The 15,551-nt window shown below is 37.9% G+C and overlaps 1 protein-coding gene across 1 annotated transcript; it reads right to left on the bottom strand.

Moving 5' to 3' along the window:
* Positions 1 to 9,376: 9,376 nt before the first annotated feature.
* On the bottom strand, positions 9,377 to 15,366 carry LOC121997550 (protein LSM12 homolog). The gene is made up of 5 exons (XM_042552018.1): positions 15,196 to 15,366; positions 14,951 to 15,113; positions 14,644 to 14,724; positions 9,779 to 9,902; positions 9,377 to 9,692 (listed from the first exon to the last, which is right to left on the bottom strand). Exons 1-5 carry the CDS (start codon positions 15,317 to 15,319, stop codon positions 9,642 to 9,644), a joined length of 543 nt encoding a protein of 180 aa, XP_042407952.1. The 5' UTR covers positions 15,320 to 15,366; the 3' UTR covers positions 9,377 to 9,641.
* Positions 15,367 to 15,551: the final 185 nt, after the last annotated feature.

The raw sequence follows: 15,551 nt of genomic DNA, 5'->3' as shown, positions 1-15,551 counted from the left end.
CGGTAATTTACCAAAAGTAGTACTTAGATTTTTGAATTTACTAAAAGACGTATACTATTTTGGTGTTTATTAAAGAAAACACCTTTTTATAGTATTCTCCTATTCTACCCTCTTGATAAATTTGACTGTTTTTCATTTTTTTTTCTTTGATGATCCTGTCCGAAAATCATAGAAATGGCAAGCTGGAGATGTGGCTGCTGTATTAACTGGATGTGGACTTCGATCCGCTCTGCAATCACAAGGAATGTCAGTGCCAAGCCAGGAAAGGGGTCACAGCGTTGACCCTCTGAAGCTCAAGCCAATCATCGAAAAGAGGAAAAAGACGGAGCAACAGTAGACGCGGGAGTAAATAGTGAATAACGCGTACCTCCACTGGTGCATGGACCCCATTTTATATAGAGCCCCAGTGAGTGATGTGCACGCTCCTCGATGCATGAGCACGTTCTCCAATTTATCCTATGAAATGACCTGCTAGGAAATGCCTCTAACATCATACCTTGATAGGGCATGCATATCTCTGACAAGGCAGTAGAAACTTTCATCGTACGATCCGCCTGTTAATCATACCTTGTGTCAGCGGCACTATCTCCTAAAAGGATTTTAAGAAATACATTAATGATCCCTCTATTCGGCGGAGTGGGATAGCCGCTCGGCTAGGAACTCCTCTCGGGCAGACTCGACTGCTTTTCCCTGCGGTGTCTCGACTCAGTAGCTTATTTCCGCCCGACCGGACTAATGCTCTGATTGTCCCAACGTAACTTTGCTTCGTGATAAGCGCCTGATGATCTTGGTTGTACAGACGTTCTGTTTACACCAGCCTTTATCAGTCTGACAATTCGTTCTCGATCGGTCATTGTAGGAGAGCTTTGTTCGGCCCCCTTTAGCGAGCCTGTTGGTTTTCTGGCGTTGATCTTCTTAACTTTGACCTCCACGTCGGCTAGGGCTGTAAATGAACCAAGCGTTCGTGAACAAGCTTGGTGTTCGGCTTGGTAAGAGTTTGTTTATGTTCGTTTAATATGCATAAGATTAATTAAATAAACAAGCTTGAACAGCTCGTTAAGCTAAACAAACAAGCTTAAACACATATGTGTTCAGCTCGTTAACGTTCGTGAACAACGTTCATGAACAATGTTCACGAATCATATTTATTAATATTTTTTTTGAAAATACTAAATAAATAATAAAATAAAATAAAAAATAAATAAATTTAAATTATCAATCTTAATAATCAATCAAACAATTAAAAGTTTCAAATAATCAAACAAACTTGAATTGAGAGCTTGATAACATCTAAATGAACCAAGCTCAAGCCAAGCTCGAATTGAGAGCTTGATAACATCTAAACGAACCAAGCTCAAGCCAAGCTTCAAACAAGCTCAAGTTCATAAAAAATAAACCAAGTCAAGCTTGAACACTCATTTCAAAAGTTTGGTTCATTTTAAGCTCGGCTCGGCTCGACTCGGCTATCTTATCAAACAAGTTTGAACACCCCAAAGCTCGGCTCAGCTCGGCTCGTTTACAGCTCTAACGTCGGCTGTGATCTCCATCCATTGACTTGGACTTAGTGGGCCCCTCATTATCACTGCATCACAAGCCTTCCCCTCAAATCTAATCGAAGGCTGCAAGTCCGACTAACTGGACAAGTAGCGTCCCTGGTCACCTCCACGTCTGATTGGGCCTTCTTTATTCTTGAGCTCCTAATTGAATGATACCGTAAAAAGGTGGGTGGTGGATCCGTCGCTCAGCTTCATTTGCTGACTTGGGTGCATCCCGAACGGATAACAAATATCCTGTTCGGATTTATTTTACTAACCTGAGTGTGTGTGACCGCTCGGATGATAGTTAAAAAGGCTGGTGATGGATCGACTGCTCGGCTATATCACAGTCAGGTATCTGTGCCGATCGGGATGGTTATATATCTGTGTCGATCGGGATAGTTGATGACAACACTTAGCAAATTTTTCTACACTTAGCGAGTTGGAAGCATCCCGATCGGCCCTCCAAATTTATCAAGATGCAAAGCCCGGTCGATTTGAAGTCTTCAAACGGGAATATCTCCGCTTGAACTCCTTCAATGACCGGTTCACGGACCGCGCGCTCTGCCTCTTCAACTTTGACATTAATGGGACCCTCGACTAGCTGAAGGGCGGTGGCTATCTCCCTTCCACAGTGACCAACAAGATCATCAATCGAGAGAAGCTGACCAAGTTGCTGCAGATAACGTACTGGATTATCTCAAGTGATCCCCCTCTCTGCTTTGCAGACCTTCTTTTGCACTCCCTCCGGATGTTATGTATAGAATTTTCTAAGTATCAATGCATGATCACCCGTTCGACGCATCTTTCTTCAATTATTTTTTGCAAGTATTCCCTTATGCATTGTCGTTCGGCGTTCCTTCACTTTGTTAGATTTTTGCAAATGTCCCTTCACTCCTCGTCGTTCGGCACAATTGGGCAGTATACTACTTAGCATTTTATGAAATTTCCCTAAGTATAATTCACTGCTTTCTCGATCGTCGGTGTAATTAGTCTCAAAAACGTCTAAATGCTCATTCTAGCATAAGCTGGACGGCTATATCATAGCGATGCATCTCTGCTTTGGTCACTACTCGACCTGTTAACTTTACTTTCGGGCTTTATGGAAGTCGCTCGTCTTTATTCATCACCAATTTAATTTTAAAGTCGCCCCTCGGCTGTTGATGCGTAGACTTGGGTTTATAGTCACCGCTCAACTATTGATGTGTAGACTTGGGTTTATAATCATCGCTCGACTATTTACAAAGACAAGGATCTATAGTCGCCACTTAACTGTTGACGTAGACAAGGATGTATAGACGTCGACTGCTTGACTGTTGACGTAGACAAGGGTTTATAGTCGTCGCTCGACTGTTGACGTAGACATGGGTTTATAGTCGTCGCTCGACTGTAGACATAGACAAGGGTTTATAGTCGTCGCTTGACTATTGACGTAGACAAGGGTTTATAGTGGTCGCTCGATTGTTGACGTAGACAAGGGTTTATAGTCGTCGCTCGACTGTTGACGTAGATAAGGGTTTATAGTTGTCGCTCGACTATTGACGTAGACAAGGATTTAGAGTCGTCGCTCGACTGTTGACATAGACAAGGATTTATAGTTGTCGCTTGACTATTGATGTAGACATGGGTTTATAGTCGCCGCTAGATTGTTGCGGTGATAATGGGGGCCCACTAAGTGCAGGTCAAAGGATGGAGATTGCAGCCAACGTAGAGGTCAAAGTCAAGGAAGTCAACGTCAGAAAACAAATGAGCTCGCCAAAGGGGGGGTCGAATGGATATCTCCTGCAATGGTTGATCGAGAACAAACTGCCTGACCAGGAAAGGCTAGTGTAAACAGAATGCCCGTACAACCACAATCATCAGACACATATCACGAAGCAGAGTTATGTTGGGACAATCAAAGCATTAGTCCTGTCGGGTGGAAACAAGCTACCGAATCGAGTCACTATAGGGAAGAGCAGCCGAGTCCGTCCGAACGGAGGAGTTCCTAGCTGAGTGGCTATCCCGCTCGGCCGAATAGAGGGATCATTGATATATCTCTTAAAATCCTTTTTCGAGATAGTGTCGCTGACATAAGGCATGGTCAACAGGCAGATCATACGACGAAAGTTTCTACTGTCTTATCAAGGATATGCATGCCTTGTTAAAGTATGGTGTCAGAGGCACTTTCCCTAACAGGTCCTTTCATAGGACAAATTGGAGAACGTGCTCATGCCTCGAGGAGCGTGTACGTCGCTCGCTGGGGTATTATATAAAGAGGGATTCATGCACCGGTGGAGATATACGTTATTCACTATTTATACATGTATCTATATTACTAACTTGAGCATCAGAGGGCTAACGTTAAAGGCCCCTTCCCTATCACGACACTGATATTTCTTGTGATTGCAGAGCGGAGCGGAGTCCACATCCAATCAACACAGCAGCCACATCGCCAACTTGTCATGTCCATAATTTTCGAACAGGATAATCTACTATTTTTCTCTATTTTCTTTTCTCCTATGCATGCAACATCTTGTTTCTTTCCTCTCCTATTTTTTCTTTTCTCTCTTTTGTATGCATGATAATGTGAACTTAAAAAACCTCTTGAGAAGCTGATTATTCTAAAAATATTTTAACACTCCTGAGAAGCTAAAATAAACAATGGATAACACTATTTGGCTCCTTACAACCTCATAAATTCATAGGACTTGAAATTGGTTCAATCGGACCTATGTAAGTTCATTAGTAGATTTCGGTCAAAATCCACTGATGGACTTAGACATATCCGATTTGATTCATTTCAAGTTCTATGGATTTCTGAGACGGTAAGGAGTCAAACGATGTTATCTATTGCTTATTTTGGTTTCTTAGTGGTGTTAAAATATTTTTAGAAGAATTAGCTAAAAAATTTCATATCATGCCCATATTGAACCTGATATGGAATTATATCAGACCCCATGTTAGGCCTAATATAGAATCATATCAGGCCCATGTTGGGCCTGATATAGAATTATATCAGGGCCATGTTAGACTTGATATAGAATCATATCAGGCCCAATGTGGACCTGATATGATTATATATATTAGAGCTGATATGATTCTATATCAGACCCACATTAGGATTTTTTGGCCGATTGTTCCATTAATATTTAGCACCTTCCGAGAAGTCAAAACAAGTAATGAATAACACCTTTTGACTAATTGCAGCCTCAGAAATCTACAAGAAAAATCCACTGATAGAGCTAGAAAAGTCTGATTGGACCTATTACTATTTTCGTCATTACTAGTAGTGGTTCAAAAGTTTTAAAAAAATTTATTTTTTCCCTTTTTTTCTCAAACCTATTATGGGAGATTAAGCCCACGTTGGGTTTTATATCTCCCCATATCAGATCCAATAAAAACGAAATAAAAAAGAAAAAAATAGAGAATTTTTTCTCTTTAAGATTTAAAGATGAGTTGATTAAACATTAAAATGACAAATTCAAAACGGAAAGAAAATACCCAAACACCACTAAAAGAGGTAGATATCATTTTACTCTATTTTATTAATTAGTTTTCCTCGTTTCTTCCTCCTCTGCTTGGAGGCAGGATCTCCTGTACCACTTTTTGTAGTCAAGGGGATGTGTCACTCGTATTTTCGATCGGATCGTGATCGTGATCCGGTCACAAATGGTTGTGATCCTTTCTTGTGTTCACCGTCTCCACCAGTTTATAGTTTTTGTTCGGAGCGAGCGGCCGAAGGCCATCCGGAGGACACCCTCGCTCGACACCCAATAACTTGGCCATTTATCCACCACCGGAGGTCTCCGGGCGGCCTCCGGGCGGCCTCCGACCGCCCACTCCAAACAAAAACTATAATCGGGTGGGGACGGTGAACCCAAAAAGGGATCGTAACAATTTACGGTCAGATCACGACCACGATCCGACCACAAATACGAGTGACACATCCCTTAGACCACAAAAAAGTGGTCCAGAAGATCTGTGCTCCTCTGCTTGGGCCTTTGGCTGTGCTTCTCCCTCTCTTCTCCACCTCTCCACCCTCACCATGTCACTCTTTTTTTTTTTTTTTTTGCCTTTTTATTGGGTTGATCTCCCATAACAGGTTTGAGAAGAAAAAAAAAAAAAAGAGATTTTTTTTTCAAAACTTTTGAAGCACCACTAAGAATGCCAAAAATAGTAATGGGTCCAATCAGACCTTTCTAGCTTCATTAGTGTGTTTTGACATAAAATTGGTCCAATAAGACTAAAATCCACTGATAGACCTAGATATGTCTGATTTGACTCATTTATGATCTTGTAGATTTCTGAGACTATAAGGAGTCAAAAAGTGTTATCCATTTATTATTTCAGCTTCTCGGAAGGTGCTAAATATTAATGGAACAATCGGTCAAAAAATCCCAATGCAGGCCTAAATCATACCATGTCCATATCGGGCCTAATATGATTCTATATTAGGCCCAACATGAGTCTGATATGATTCTATATCAAGCTCACGTTGGGCTTGATATAATTCCTTATCAGGCCTGACGTGGGTATGATATGAGATTTTTTAGCTAATTTTTCTTAAAATATTTTAACACCACTGAGAAGTCAAAATAAGCAATAGATAGCACCGTTTGACTCCTTACAATATCAGAAATTCATAGGACCTGAAATTAATTCAATCGAACATGTCTAGGTCTATCAGTGGATTTTGACCGAAACCTACTGATCGACCTACATAGGTTCGATTAGACCCATTTCAGGTCCTATGAATTTCTGAGGCTACAAAGAGTCAAACAGTGTTATCCATTGTTTATTTTTACTTCTCAGGATTGTTAAAATATTTTTAAAAGAATCAGCTTCTCAGGATGTTTTTTAAGTTCACAGTATCATGCATACAAAAGAGAGGAAAGAGAAAATAGGAAAGGAAAGAGAAGAGACATTGCATGCATAGGAGGAAAGAGAAAAAAAGATAAAAATGGAAGAGAAAAGAAAATCCAAAAACACTCAAATTTGTTAAGAGGATACAATGGGAAGACCACTGTAAAAATGTGCTCCCTTTGACAAATACCAAAGTAGCGTACGTCTTTTGATAAATTCAAAAATCTAAGTACACCTTTTGGTAAATTATTATTATTATTATTATTATTATTATTATTATTATTATTATTATTATTATTGATGCGGTGGTAAAAGGTGTCTATTAAGTATAAGTCAAAAGTGGGATCAGCAGCCGATGTGAAGGTCAAAGTCAGGACGATTAACGCTAGAGAACTGACGAGCTCACCAAAAGTGGGCCGAGTGAAAGTCGACTTCAACTGTTGATCGGTATGAAGCTCATTTGAGTAGATCGCTCAGCTGGTTGAGCAAGAAACAACCTATTGAATCGAGGTACTACGAAGGAGAGCAGTAGCTGAGATGGATCGGGCGCGAAGTCCCGGCCGAGTAGTTATCTTGCTCGACCAAAACAGTGGAACCCCCTCCCATATCTCATAATATCCCTCTGGGAGGTAATGCCGCTGACAACAGAGCATGGTCAATAGGTAAATCGTACAACGGAAGATTCTACTGTCATGTCAAGGATTTACATGTCATGTTAAGGTACGGTGTCATAGACATTTTTCTGACATGTCTTTTCATAGAACGGTTGAGAAAACATGTTCGTGCTTTGAAGAGAGTGCATGTCGCCTACTGTAGCACTATATAAAAGGGATTCATGCATCAGCGGAGATAGGTGATATTTGTTATTCATGCTCTTGCTCTCACTGTTACTATGTGTCTCCACCATCTTTCTATTATTCCGGCGACTGACTTAAACGTCGGAGGGCCAATATCGAGGACCCCTTCCCTGACCCAGCACTGACGTTTCTTATGTTACAGATTAGAGCGGAGTCTTTGCACGATCAATCGAGGAACCACACCCCCAACTTGTAATAATAATAATAATAATAATAATAATAATAATTATTATTATTATTATTATTATATTATTCATTTACTTGTTACTTAACGAGACAACTTGATAAATTAAAAGCATAGGATATTTTGGGAAAAGGAGCGAGAAGGAAATTTATCAAGATATCTTCGAATAAGAGGGTTTTATTTGTAAATTATTCACTAACAAATACCTACTTTGGGATATACCCCCACAGATAAAATTACGGTAGGCAAAAATAAAATCTAATTTATTTACGTCTTAAATCCCCGCAAATCACAATTTAAATTTCCCTACGATTTAGAAAAAAAGATCGTGTACCTTTAAAATTAGTCTAGCAAAATTTAGATATACGAATTATAAAAAAATAAAAACTAAAACATAAAAAACAGCCTCGTTGTGTGTGTGTTAAGGAATTTAGAAAAAGAGGGCTCTTACTTTAATACCTGCCATTCAACACTTGCCGACCAAACCCTTTTCATTGTCACCTTAACGTGGGCCAAGGGCGTCTATCTCAAAACTAACTTTACCTCTTTACTAAATTTCCTTTTTTTTAAAAAAATATCCATCACAATTTGAAACCATCAAAAAATACTCAGAAAACCTCCAAACTCATACGTATCATTTCAATACTTTAACGTCAAAACGCCACTTACTTCTAATTGAAAGATAAAGTGAAACTGCATGGAACATTAGAGAAAGTAGACTCCTACTCTTCAGTCCTTCATCATTAATGTCATAATTTATTGGACTAGAAAATGATGTGGCACACAGGCATAGTGTCTGCTGCCCTATTATACCGCCAAATGAATAACCGATGTTAATAGTTAGGACATGAAATGATGAGAGTTTTATAAAGAATGTGGCAAAATGAAACTTCCCCTAAGAAAATGATGTTAATAGCAGCATGGGATACCTGCTCCTCAATTATCACACAGCTGGGTAACTTCATTGGGTAATGGGATTCAGCAGGATGAGATTGCCAAGTTGTGAAAATGATGTGACAAGTGACCTACCAATCAATCATCACAAAGTGCTGTTAAATAAAAAAAAAATTGTCTAGGAAAATTTGGAAGCCATGATTGAGGCTTTAGGTTGGATTGTGAGAAGCTTCATGGCATATTTGGCACCATTCTCCATCAGATCTTAACTCTACAAATTTTGACCAAAGAGGATGAACAGCTTGTGCGGGTACCTGAGTTATCTTCTATCATCGTAAAATGATCAAATTTTGACCAAAGAGGATGAACAGCTTGTGCGGGTACCTGAGTTATCTTCTATCATCGTAAATTATCATTTTCTTGGAAGCAAATGCATAGCCTAACAAAAGATAAACTGTTGCTATATTTAGCTAGAACACGAATATTGTATTAGTTTCTAGATCAGAAGCCTTGTGAGAATGTAGCGTTTTGTGTAAGAGAATTCAAGATTGTGAGTTGACAACTTAAGATTGATGGAAAAAGATAACGGTAAAGGAATGTTTTTTTTTTGAAGGTTCCAAGGCGGCAACCATGCCCTAGTAATTGACTACTTTGGCTGAAAGCGATGTTGGAAGTGGAGCTAGTTCAAGGACTATAGACAAATTAGCAATCCGTAGAGTAATCTTGACATTTCTGAATCAGTCTTCACATTCTCAAGAAATTTCAAATTTTGATTGACATGATTTGCATCTTCATGGAAAAGAAGTATCAAATAAAGAGTATTTTATGAGAGACGAGCAGATTCAAAATCCAAATCTAGAGCATACCTATTGAGTTGAAGAAGCTTTGATACTTGCAATGAAATACACAGCTATCTTAATGATTAATTCAAACAATGGTTTATCAACAAAGAATTGCGAATGATGATGAATGGATCAAGCTTAAAGCCTTCTTATGACCTTTCTAGGGAATTGATTAGGGGTAAAAAGATGCAGAAAAGTTGAGCTGATACAAATGAAACATAAAGGCTCAATTTCAAACGTAGATTTGTTATCCACAAATCAGAACCATATGAGAATTGTTACAATGGAGTGAAGTCTTGCTAGTGTTTATTTGGTTTAATGTATCATGCGCTTACAATTTTTCAAGGTAAAACAAACACTATGCGCTTACAATTTTTCTCAGAACGTGCATTTTTAGCGCAACGATGAATAAACAAGTTCTTTTCTATTGTCTTAAACCTAGGATACCAGATTCAGGAAGCCAACTCTACACAGGCTGAAGCAATCAGACCTGGCTGGAATTGCGAGCTTGTAGCCTTTTCCTTTCAAGCTCAAGCTATAAGGGTAGACACAAGAGATAAGATCAACAGAAATATTTTCCGAAAGCACCAAGGTTTCACAAAGGCCAAGTAAGAAAAATACCACTTTCTTCACCCGATCATTGGCAGCTGGTGTTCCTCCAGTGACGTTTTCGGGGAGGTATGGGCTGCTAACACAGACTTCATTCATAACTACAATAACAGTCTTATCCCAATGGACAGGGAGCCTGACATGTAACCAAAGTTGATTCAGTAAATGATTTGATAAGAAGAAAAAAATAAATGGAAATAAGCTATACTGAAATCATATTAAAATGAAACTAACATATTTCTCAGTTCAACTTATTTATCCAATGAATTAGAAAGGAATTTTTCCTCAGTAGAAAAAAAAAAACATTTTAACCACAATATGCCACTAGAACTTGCAAGCACTACTAGTTTCTCATTTCACCAAGTTACCAAATTATCACTAACAAAGGTCGAATACCCAATGGTAGAGGGACAATAATAAAAAAATTCTTGCTCAGTTAGTTAGCATCAGAAAATAGCAATCTATATTCAAACCATAATATTGAGAGAAAATAAGGCTTTTTCCCGGACAACTATTCCAATATCTCAAAATTGTGTAAGTGGCTTCAATACGACCCTCGTGAGGATCATGCATGATTGTACCTACCTATCATAAAGCAGAAACAAAATCAAGGCGAGTGTAAAAAGATAAATCAACTTTCCTTTGAAAATGGCTTTAAATGGGATGGGATGCAAAATGAAAAATTCATTGGACCAAATCATATTCAGATGATAAAGGTATGAAAATGCCTAGGGAAACAAGATATTAAATGACTTACAAAATTAATTAACACAATATTGAAAACGAAAAATCATATGAGATCAATGGAGGGTAAATACTTTAGTTTCCTAATATAAAAACAAGGAAAACATATAAAATTATACAAATTATATGGGTATTAAATTAATAAGTCATACTATAAAACTTTAGAAAAGAGTAATAGAAAGATGATTAAGGAAGGAGATCACGATGACCGAAAATTAATTTAGATTCATAAAAGTTGACAATAAAAGTTATACATCTTCTCAAGCAACTAATTGAAAAGTATTAGAGCAAAAGCAAAAGCGAGATCTACAAATAATATTCATTGACTTAGAAAAAACTTAAGATAAATCCAAGAAAAATTATATGGAGAATTCTAAAAAAAACTGTTGTAAATGGCGATCAAGGAGGCCACCTAGGTGGGAGGCGGACATCAACCGCACTGCCTGAAGCTAAGGTGGTGCTTTAGGCAGTAACTCACCTTTTTCTGCCACCGTCGCGCCAGGAACTACCACTGTGCCACCATGCGTACACATCACTTAGGCACGGCAACGAGTCCAATGGAGTCACCCCTACCAGCGACAGGCCCAACACATCACCCAAATCCGGCAACAAGTGTGAATGCGTCGCTCGAACCCAATGACAGGCCTAGATGTGTCGCCTAGGCCTGGTGACGAGTCTGAATTCGTTGCATGGTCCTAGTGATGTGTCAAGCTCATCGTCCGACCGAAACAGGATATGTGAGTAAGTTGTAAGTTATGGTTTAATTAAATTAATTTAGGTTAATAATTTTAATCAACTCCTAACTATAGTTGGGATATATTTTATATATATATATTTATTTAATATTACGTATATAAAAATAGTAAAAAAATTCAACCGCCTAGGCAGTTGCCAAGGCAGTAGAAGGTCACTGACTGCCCCGCCACCGCCTACCACCATTTACAACACTATAAAAAAGAGAAGTGTTAACATAACATATATTGAACTAATTAAAGATATATACGAAAATGTAATGACTAGAGTGACTGAAGCATTTCCAATAAAGATAGGTTACATCAAGTATCGACTTTAAGTCTCTATCTTTTTACACTAATCATAGACAGGACATATTCAATCATAGACAACACACATTCAAGACACAATACCATAGTGTATGTTGTTTGTAGATATTGTTTTGGTAGATAAGTCACACGAAGAAGTAAATGCTAAACTAGATTCTTGGTAGAAAAAACTAAAAGTTAAAGGTTTTAGGTTTAGTAGAGTAAAGACAATATATGAAATTTAAGTGTAGTAATATTATACATAATGAGACAATTATTAAGATAAGAGATGACGAGTTATTTGAAATTGAGAGCATTAAGTATTTAAGACTATTTTCATAAAATGATGGAGGGATTAAAAGAAATGTCGTATATAGAATATAAATAGGATGGTGCAGGTGTTTTATGTGAAAGTAAATTACCTCTAAAACTTAAAGAAAAGTTTTACATTATGTCAGTTAGATTTCCTATGTTATACAATACTGAATATTGAACTATGACTCGAGCACATGAGCAGAAGATGAGAGTTGTAAAGATGAGGATATTAAGATGGATGTGTGGACATAAGCGGATGGACAAAATAAGAAATGAGAGCATAAGAGAGAAAGTTGGAGTTGCATCTATTGAGAAAAAACTTCGAGAGACATGTTTAAGATGGTACGGACATGTACCTAACAACCAATAAATGCTCAGTTACACAATATAAAACTATGATAAATACACACATCAAATGGGGAAAAGGTTGGCAAAAAAAAACTTAATTAGATAAAATTTATTTAAGTATAGATGATTATATAGTAGAGGATAGAGCTCAATGGCGTAGAAGGATCGTAGCCAATCCCACCTAGTGAAATAAGACTTAGTTGTTGTTCTATCATCTCCTTTGAAAATGATATCATCCATATAATAAATTGAAGATAACAATCGTATCCTGATTAGGCTTCAAAAAGTGTGATCAACTGTTTGTAGATGCTAGGAATTCACATCTCCATAAATCGATCAACTCTTGACCCATATAATGCATGTCTCAAATGACAAACTTTTTTGGTTGTTGTTTCACTATTAAATCCATCAGAAATTTCCATGCTAATTGCCTCATATAATCACCAAGAAAATGCCTACTTTGGATCTAATTGCCTTTTAGTGTCTGGTTAAAGATGGTTGTACAAGAAACAGGGACTCTTATAGAATTGGCTTTTGCAATTGGAGTAAATGTTTCATCAAAACCCACTTTTCCTTCTAAAGTACCACCCATTTGCCAGATACAAAATGTTCTCCTTCTAGAGTGTTCGAGATCCAAAGTCTGATTCTTAGCTTAAAGATGGTTGTACAAGAAACAGGGACTTATAGAATTGGCTTTTGCAACTGGAGTAAATGTTTCATCAAAATCCACTTTTCCTTCTAAAGTACACCCATTTGCTAGGTACAAAATGTTCTCCTTCTAGAGTGTTTGGGATCCAAAGTCTTATTCTTAGCTTAAATTTTCTCTCATTTGTCATATCTATCAGTTTCATGGTAATTAGCATGTAAATATAGAAGACTCCACTGAAAGAAAATACTCAAGATAAGGGAATCTTGAATGCATAAAGGCCCTCTCAACACCAACATCTAGAGAAGCCTCATGGATGTTGATGCCTCCTGGCTATCAATTATAAGAATTGTTGTGTCTGCAGAATCTCCTCACGGCAATCAGCTAAATGAATTGGAAAAACATAAATCAATCAATCTGTCCCTTGTAAGGCTGTAACCATCAATTATATGAAGGGTATCAACATCATGAACTCAATCTGTCTCTCTTACAATATTAACTAGAGAAATATCATTACTTCAATATATCTCCCCTTGTAGACCAGCATTAATAGGAAACATGATAGGGAAAAAAAATATTATCAGGTCCCATGGGGGAAAATTTGCACATAAAAATGACAATTGCTTTTTATCCTGGAGGATAAAAGCGCATTGATTATTTTAACAAGAAGAACTACCAACAAAAATAGACAAGTGAGGATCCAACTTACTAAAAGATGACAGATGAACATGACAATATGAATGCCGGAACACTTTTGGAAGCACCGCAAAGGATTTAGAGTTGAAAGTTTGAGATGGTATTCCATTAATCAAGTAGAAATAAAAAAGAGATTCACCTCCTAACAATTTGCATATTTATTGAGAAAGCATTATTCTAAAGACTGTCTATGCCTAGGAAATGAAAAGAGACCTCTTCATTTATTGTTTAAGCACTCACTATTTTGTGTCTGTTTTGAAAAACAGTTCAAACAACATACCTAGGCAGCCTAGGAGGTTTGCTAGAAAAACAGAAGTTTTTTTAGCAATTGGTTTACTTGAATAGAACAGTAAAACCCTAGTTCACTTAGGGTGCAGGCAGCCTAGACAGTTCACTAGAAATAAAAAAAGTATATTTTTAGCAATTGATTCACTTGAAGGCGACAATAAAACCTTAGTTATCCAACCGACTAACCCTAGATTTAATCATCATGTTCTCCTAGCTCCAGATTTGTCTTGTTCTCCTAGATCCAGTCCTTAACTTAAATACTAGATTGAGAGTGCTTCGATGGGTTATGTGGCCACAAAAAGAAAAAAAGGAAAAAAAAAATAATACAAGAGTTGGTTGTGGCATAAATCTTTGTCAACCAGTAAAAACTAAATTCAAGGTAGTAGAAAGAAACAATTAAAAGACAAGACAAAGACATAGACAAATAAATAGATGAACTCATAATGACCGAGAGAGTCAAAAGTTTAAGAAGTGAGCTTCTAAATCATCTGTTCTCCTACTTCCCTTGTTTATCCCGGTTTTATTAATCAATTAACTTCTAAATATACTACCCATGTTCGGTCACTATTGCTAGAGGTTCTTAACATTATACCAATAATCATGGCTTACATTGAAAAACAAGGTTTTACTTCTACTAAAAAGAAAATGGAATTGTTCCAATGGCCAGCAGGCGTCAAATCTTAGTCTGAAAACCTACTCCTATGACATTCTTTGATGAAATGCTGTCTAGATATCCATTCACAGTCAAATTTGCAAATACAGGAATTAAAGAGATGAATGAGTAAAAACTTTTTACTTACGTCTTAGATAATGCATCAAAAATGCTCTGTGCCTCACTAGTCACCCCGACTCCAATCCTCTCAGCTTCAATCTCTGCTTGTCTGCGCCACATCACACAGAAGATCATGCTTAAGAAAATACACACCGATGACCTTGAACCGGAAACAAAACTTCATTCGTTGACAAATTTACCTAACAAAATTTGTCCAAAATTTTGCTTCGGACGTTGTGAACAATTAAGTCGCCAACAGACAGATAACCAAAAGGTTGAAGAGACTCAAACAAAAGAACCTAAATTAATACAAATATAAGAGGAATAAAAAGCACCTCAAGGCGGCGTCTTCCCTGGCCTGGAGGCCTGCGAGGTCGATGAAGCACTTGTCGACGTCAAGTGGATCCTCCGCCTTCTTCAGAAACGTGAAGTCCTTGATATAGTTGGCTTTAAGAAGCCGGACGTTCCTTCGAGCCCCCGCCTTAGAACTTCCCTCTTGTGCGCATCACCAACAAGCAGTCAAGGATACAAATCTAAAGCAAATTCGAAGAAGTAAAAGATGAAGGCGGGAGGAGGATATGGATGACGAGAATGTTGGAGGGGCGATCGTAGGCGACGATTTGGCCTTCGATTTCGTCGTTGAGAGTGGTTCTGAGGGAAAGCACGCAGCCCACGGCAAGCTCCTCGCCGACGCTTCCTTCCATGGGGTTCGCCTTGCTGTAGCCCGATTCGATCGCAGGATCCCTAATAAACAAACCGCCACGTCAATCTTATTGGGCCTGATTTAATTGTTGAGTCGGCCTAATTTCAAGCCCTCACAGATCATGTGCCGTGCATGCCTAGCGGGAAGAGAAGATGCTCCATTTTAATCGAGGGAGAAAGATCTTCTTTCCCATAAATTATTCTTTGATTTTTATTTTCAGTGAAATAAAATAA

The sequence above is a fragment of the Zingiber officinale genome, chromosome 6A (assembly GCF_018446385.1).
Source record: "Zingiber officinale cultivar Zhangliang chromosome 6A, Zo_v1.1, whole genome shotgun sequence".
NCBI lineage: Eukaryota > Viridiplantae > Streptophyta > Magnoliopsida > Zingiberales > Zingiberaceae > Zingiber > Zingiber officinale.
This window is presented reverse-complemented; position numbering and strand designations above follow the sequence as displayed.

Coding starts and splice junctions, on each gene's coding strand:
- LOC121997550 (XM_042552018.1), bottom strand. CDS start 15,319: ATGGAAGGAAGCGTCGGCGAGGAGCTTGCCGTGGGCTGCGTGCTTTCC. Junction 14,725..14,950: donor AGGGAAGACGCCGCCTTGAG/GTGCTTTTTATT, acceptor GATGTGGCGCAG/ACAAGCAGAGATTGAAGCTG. Junction 9,693..9,778: donor ATGATCGGGTGAAGAAAGTG/GTATTTTTCTTA, acceptor CTACCCTTATAG/CTTGAGCTTGAAAGGAAAAG.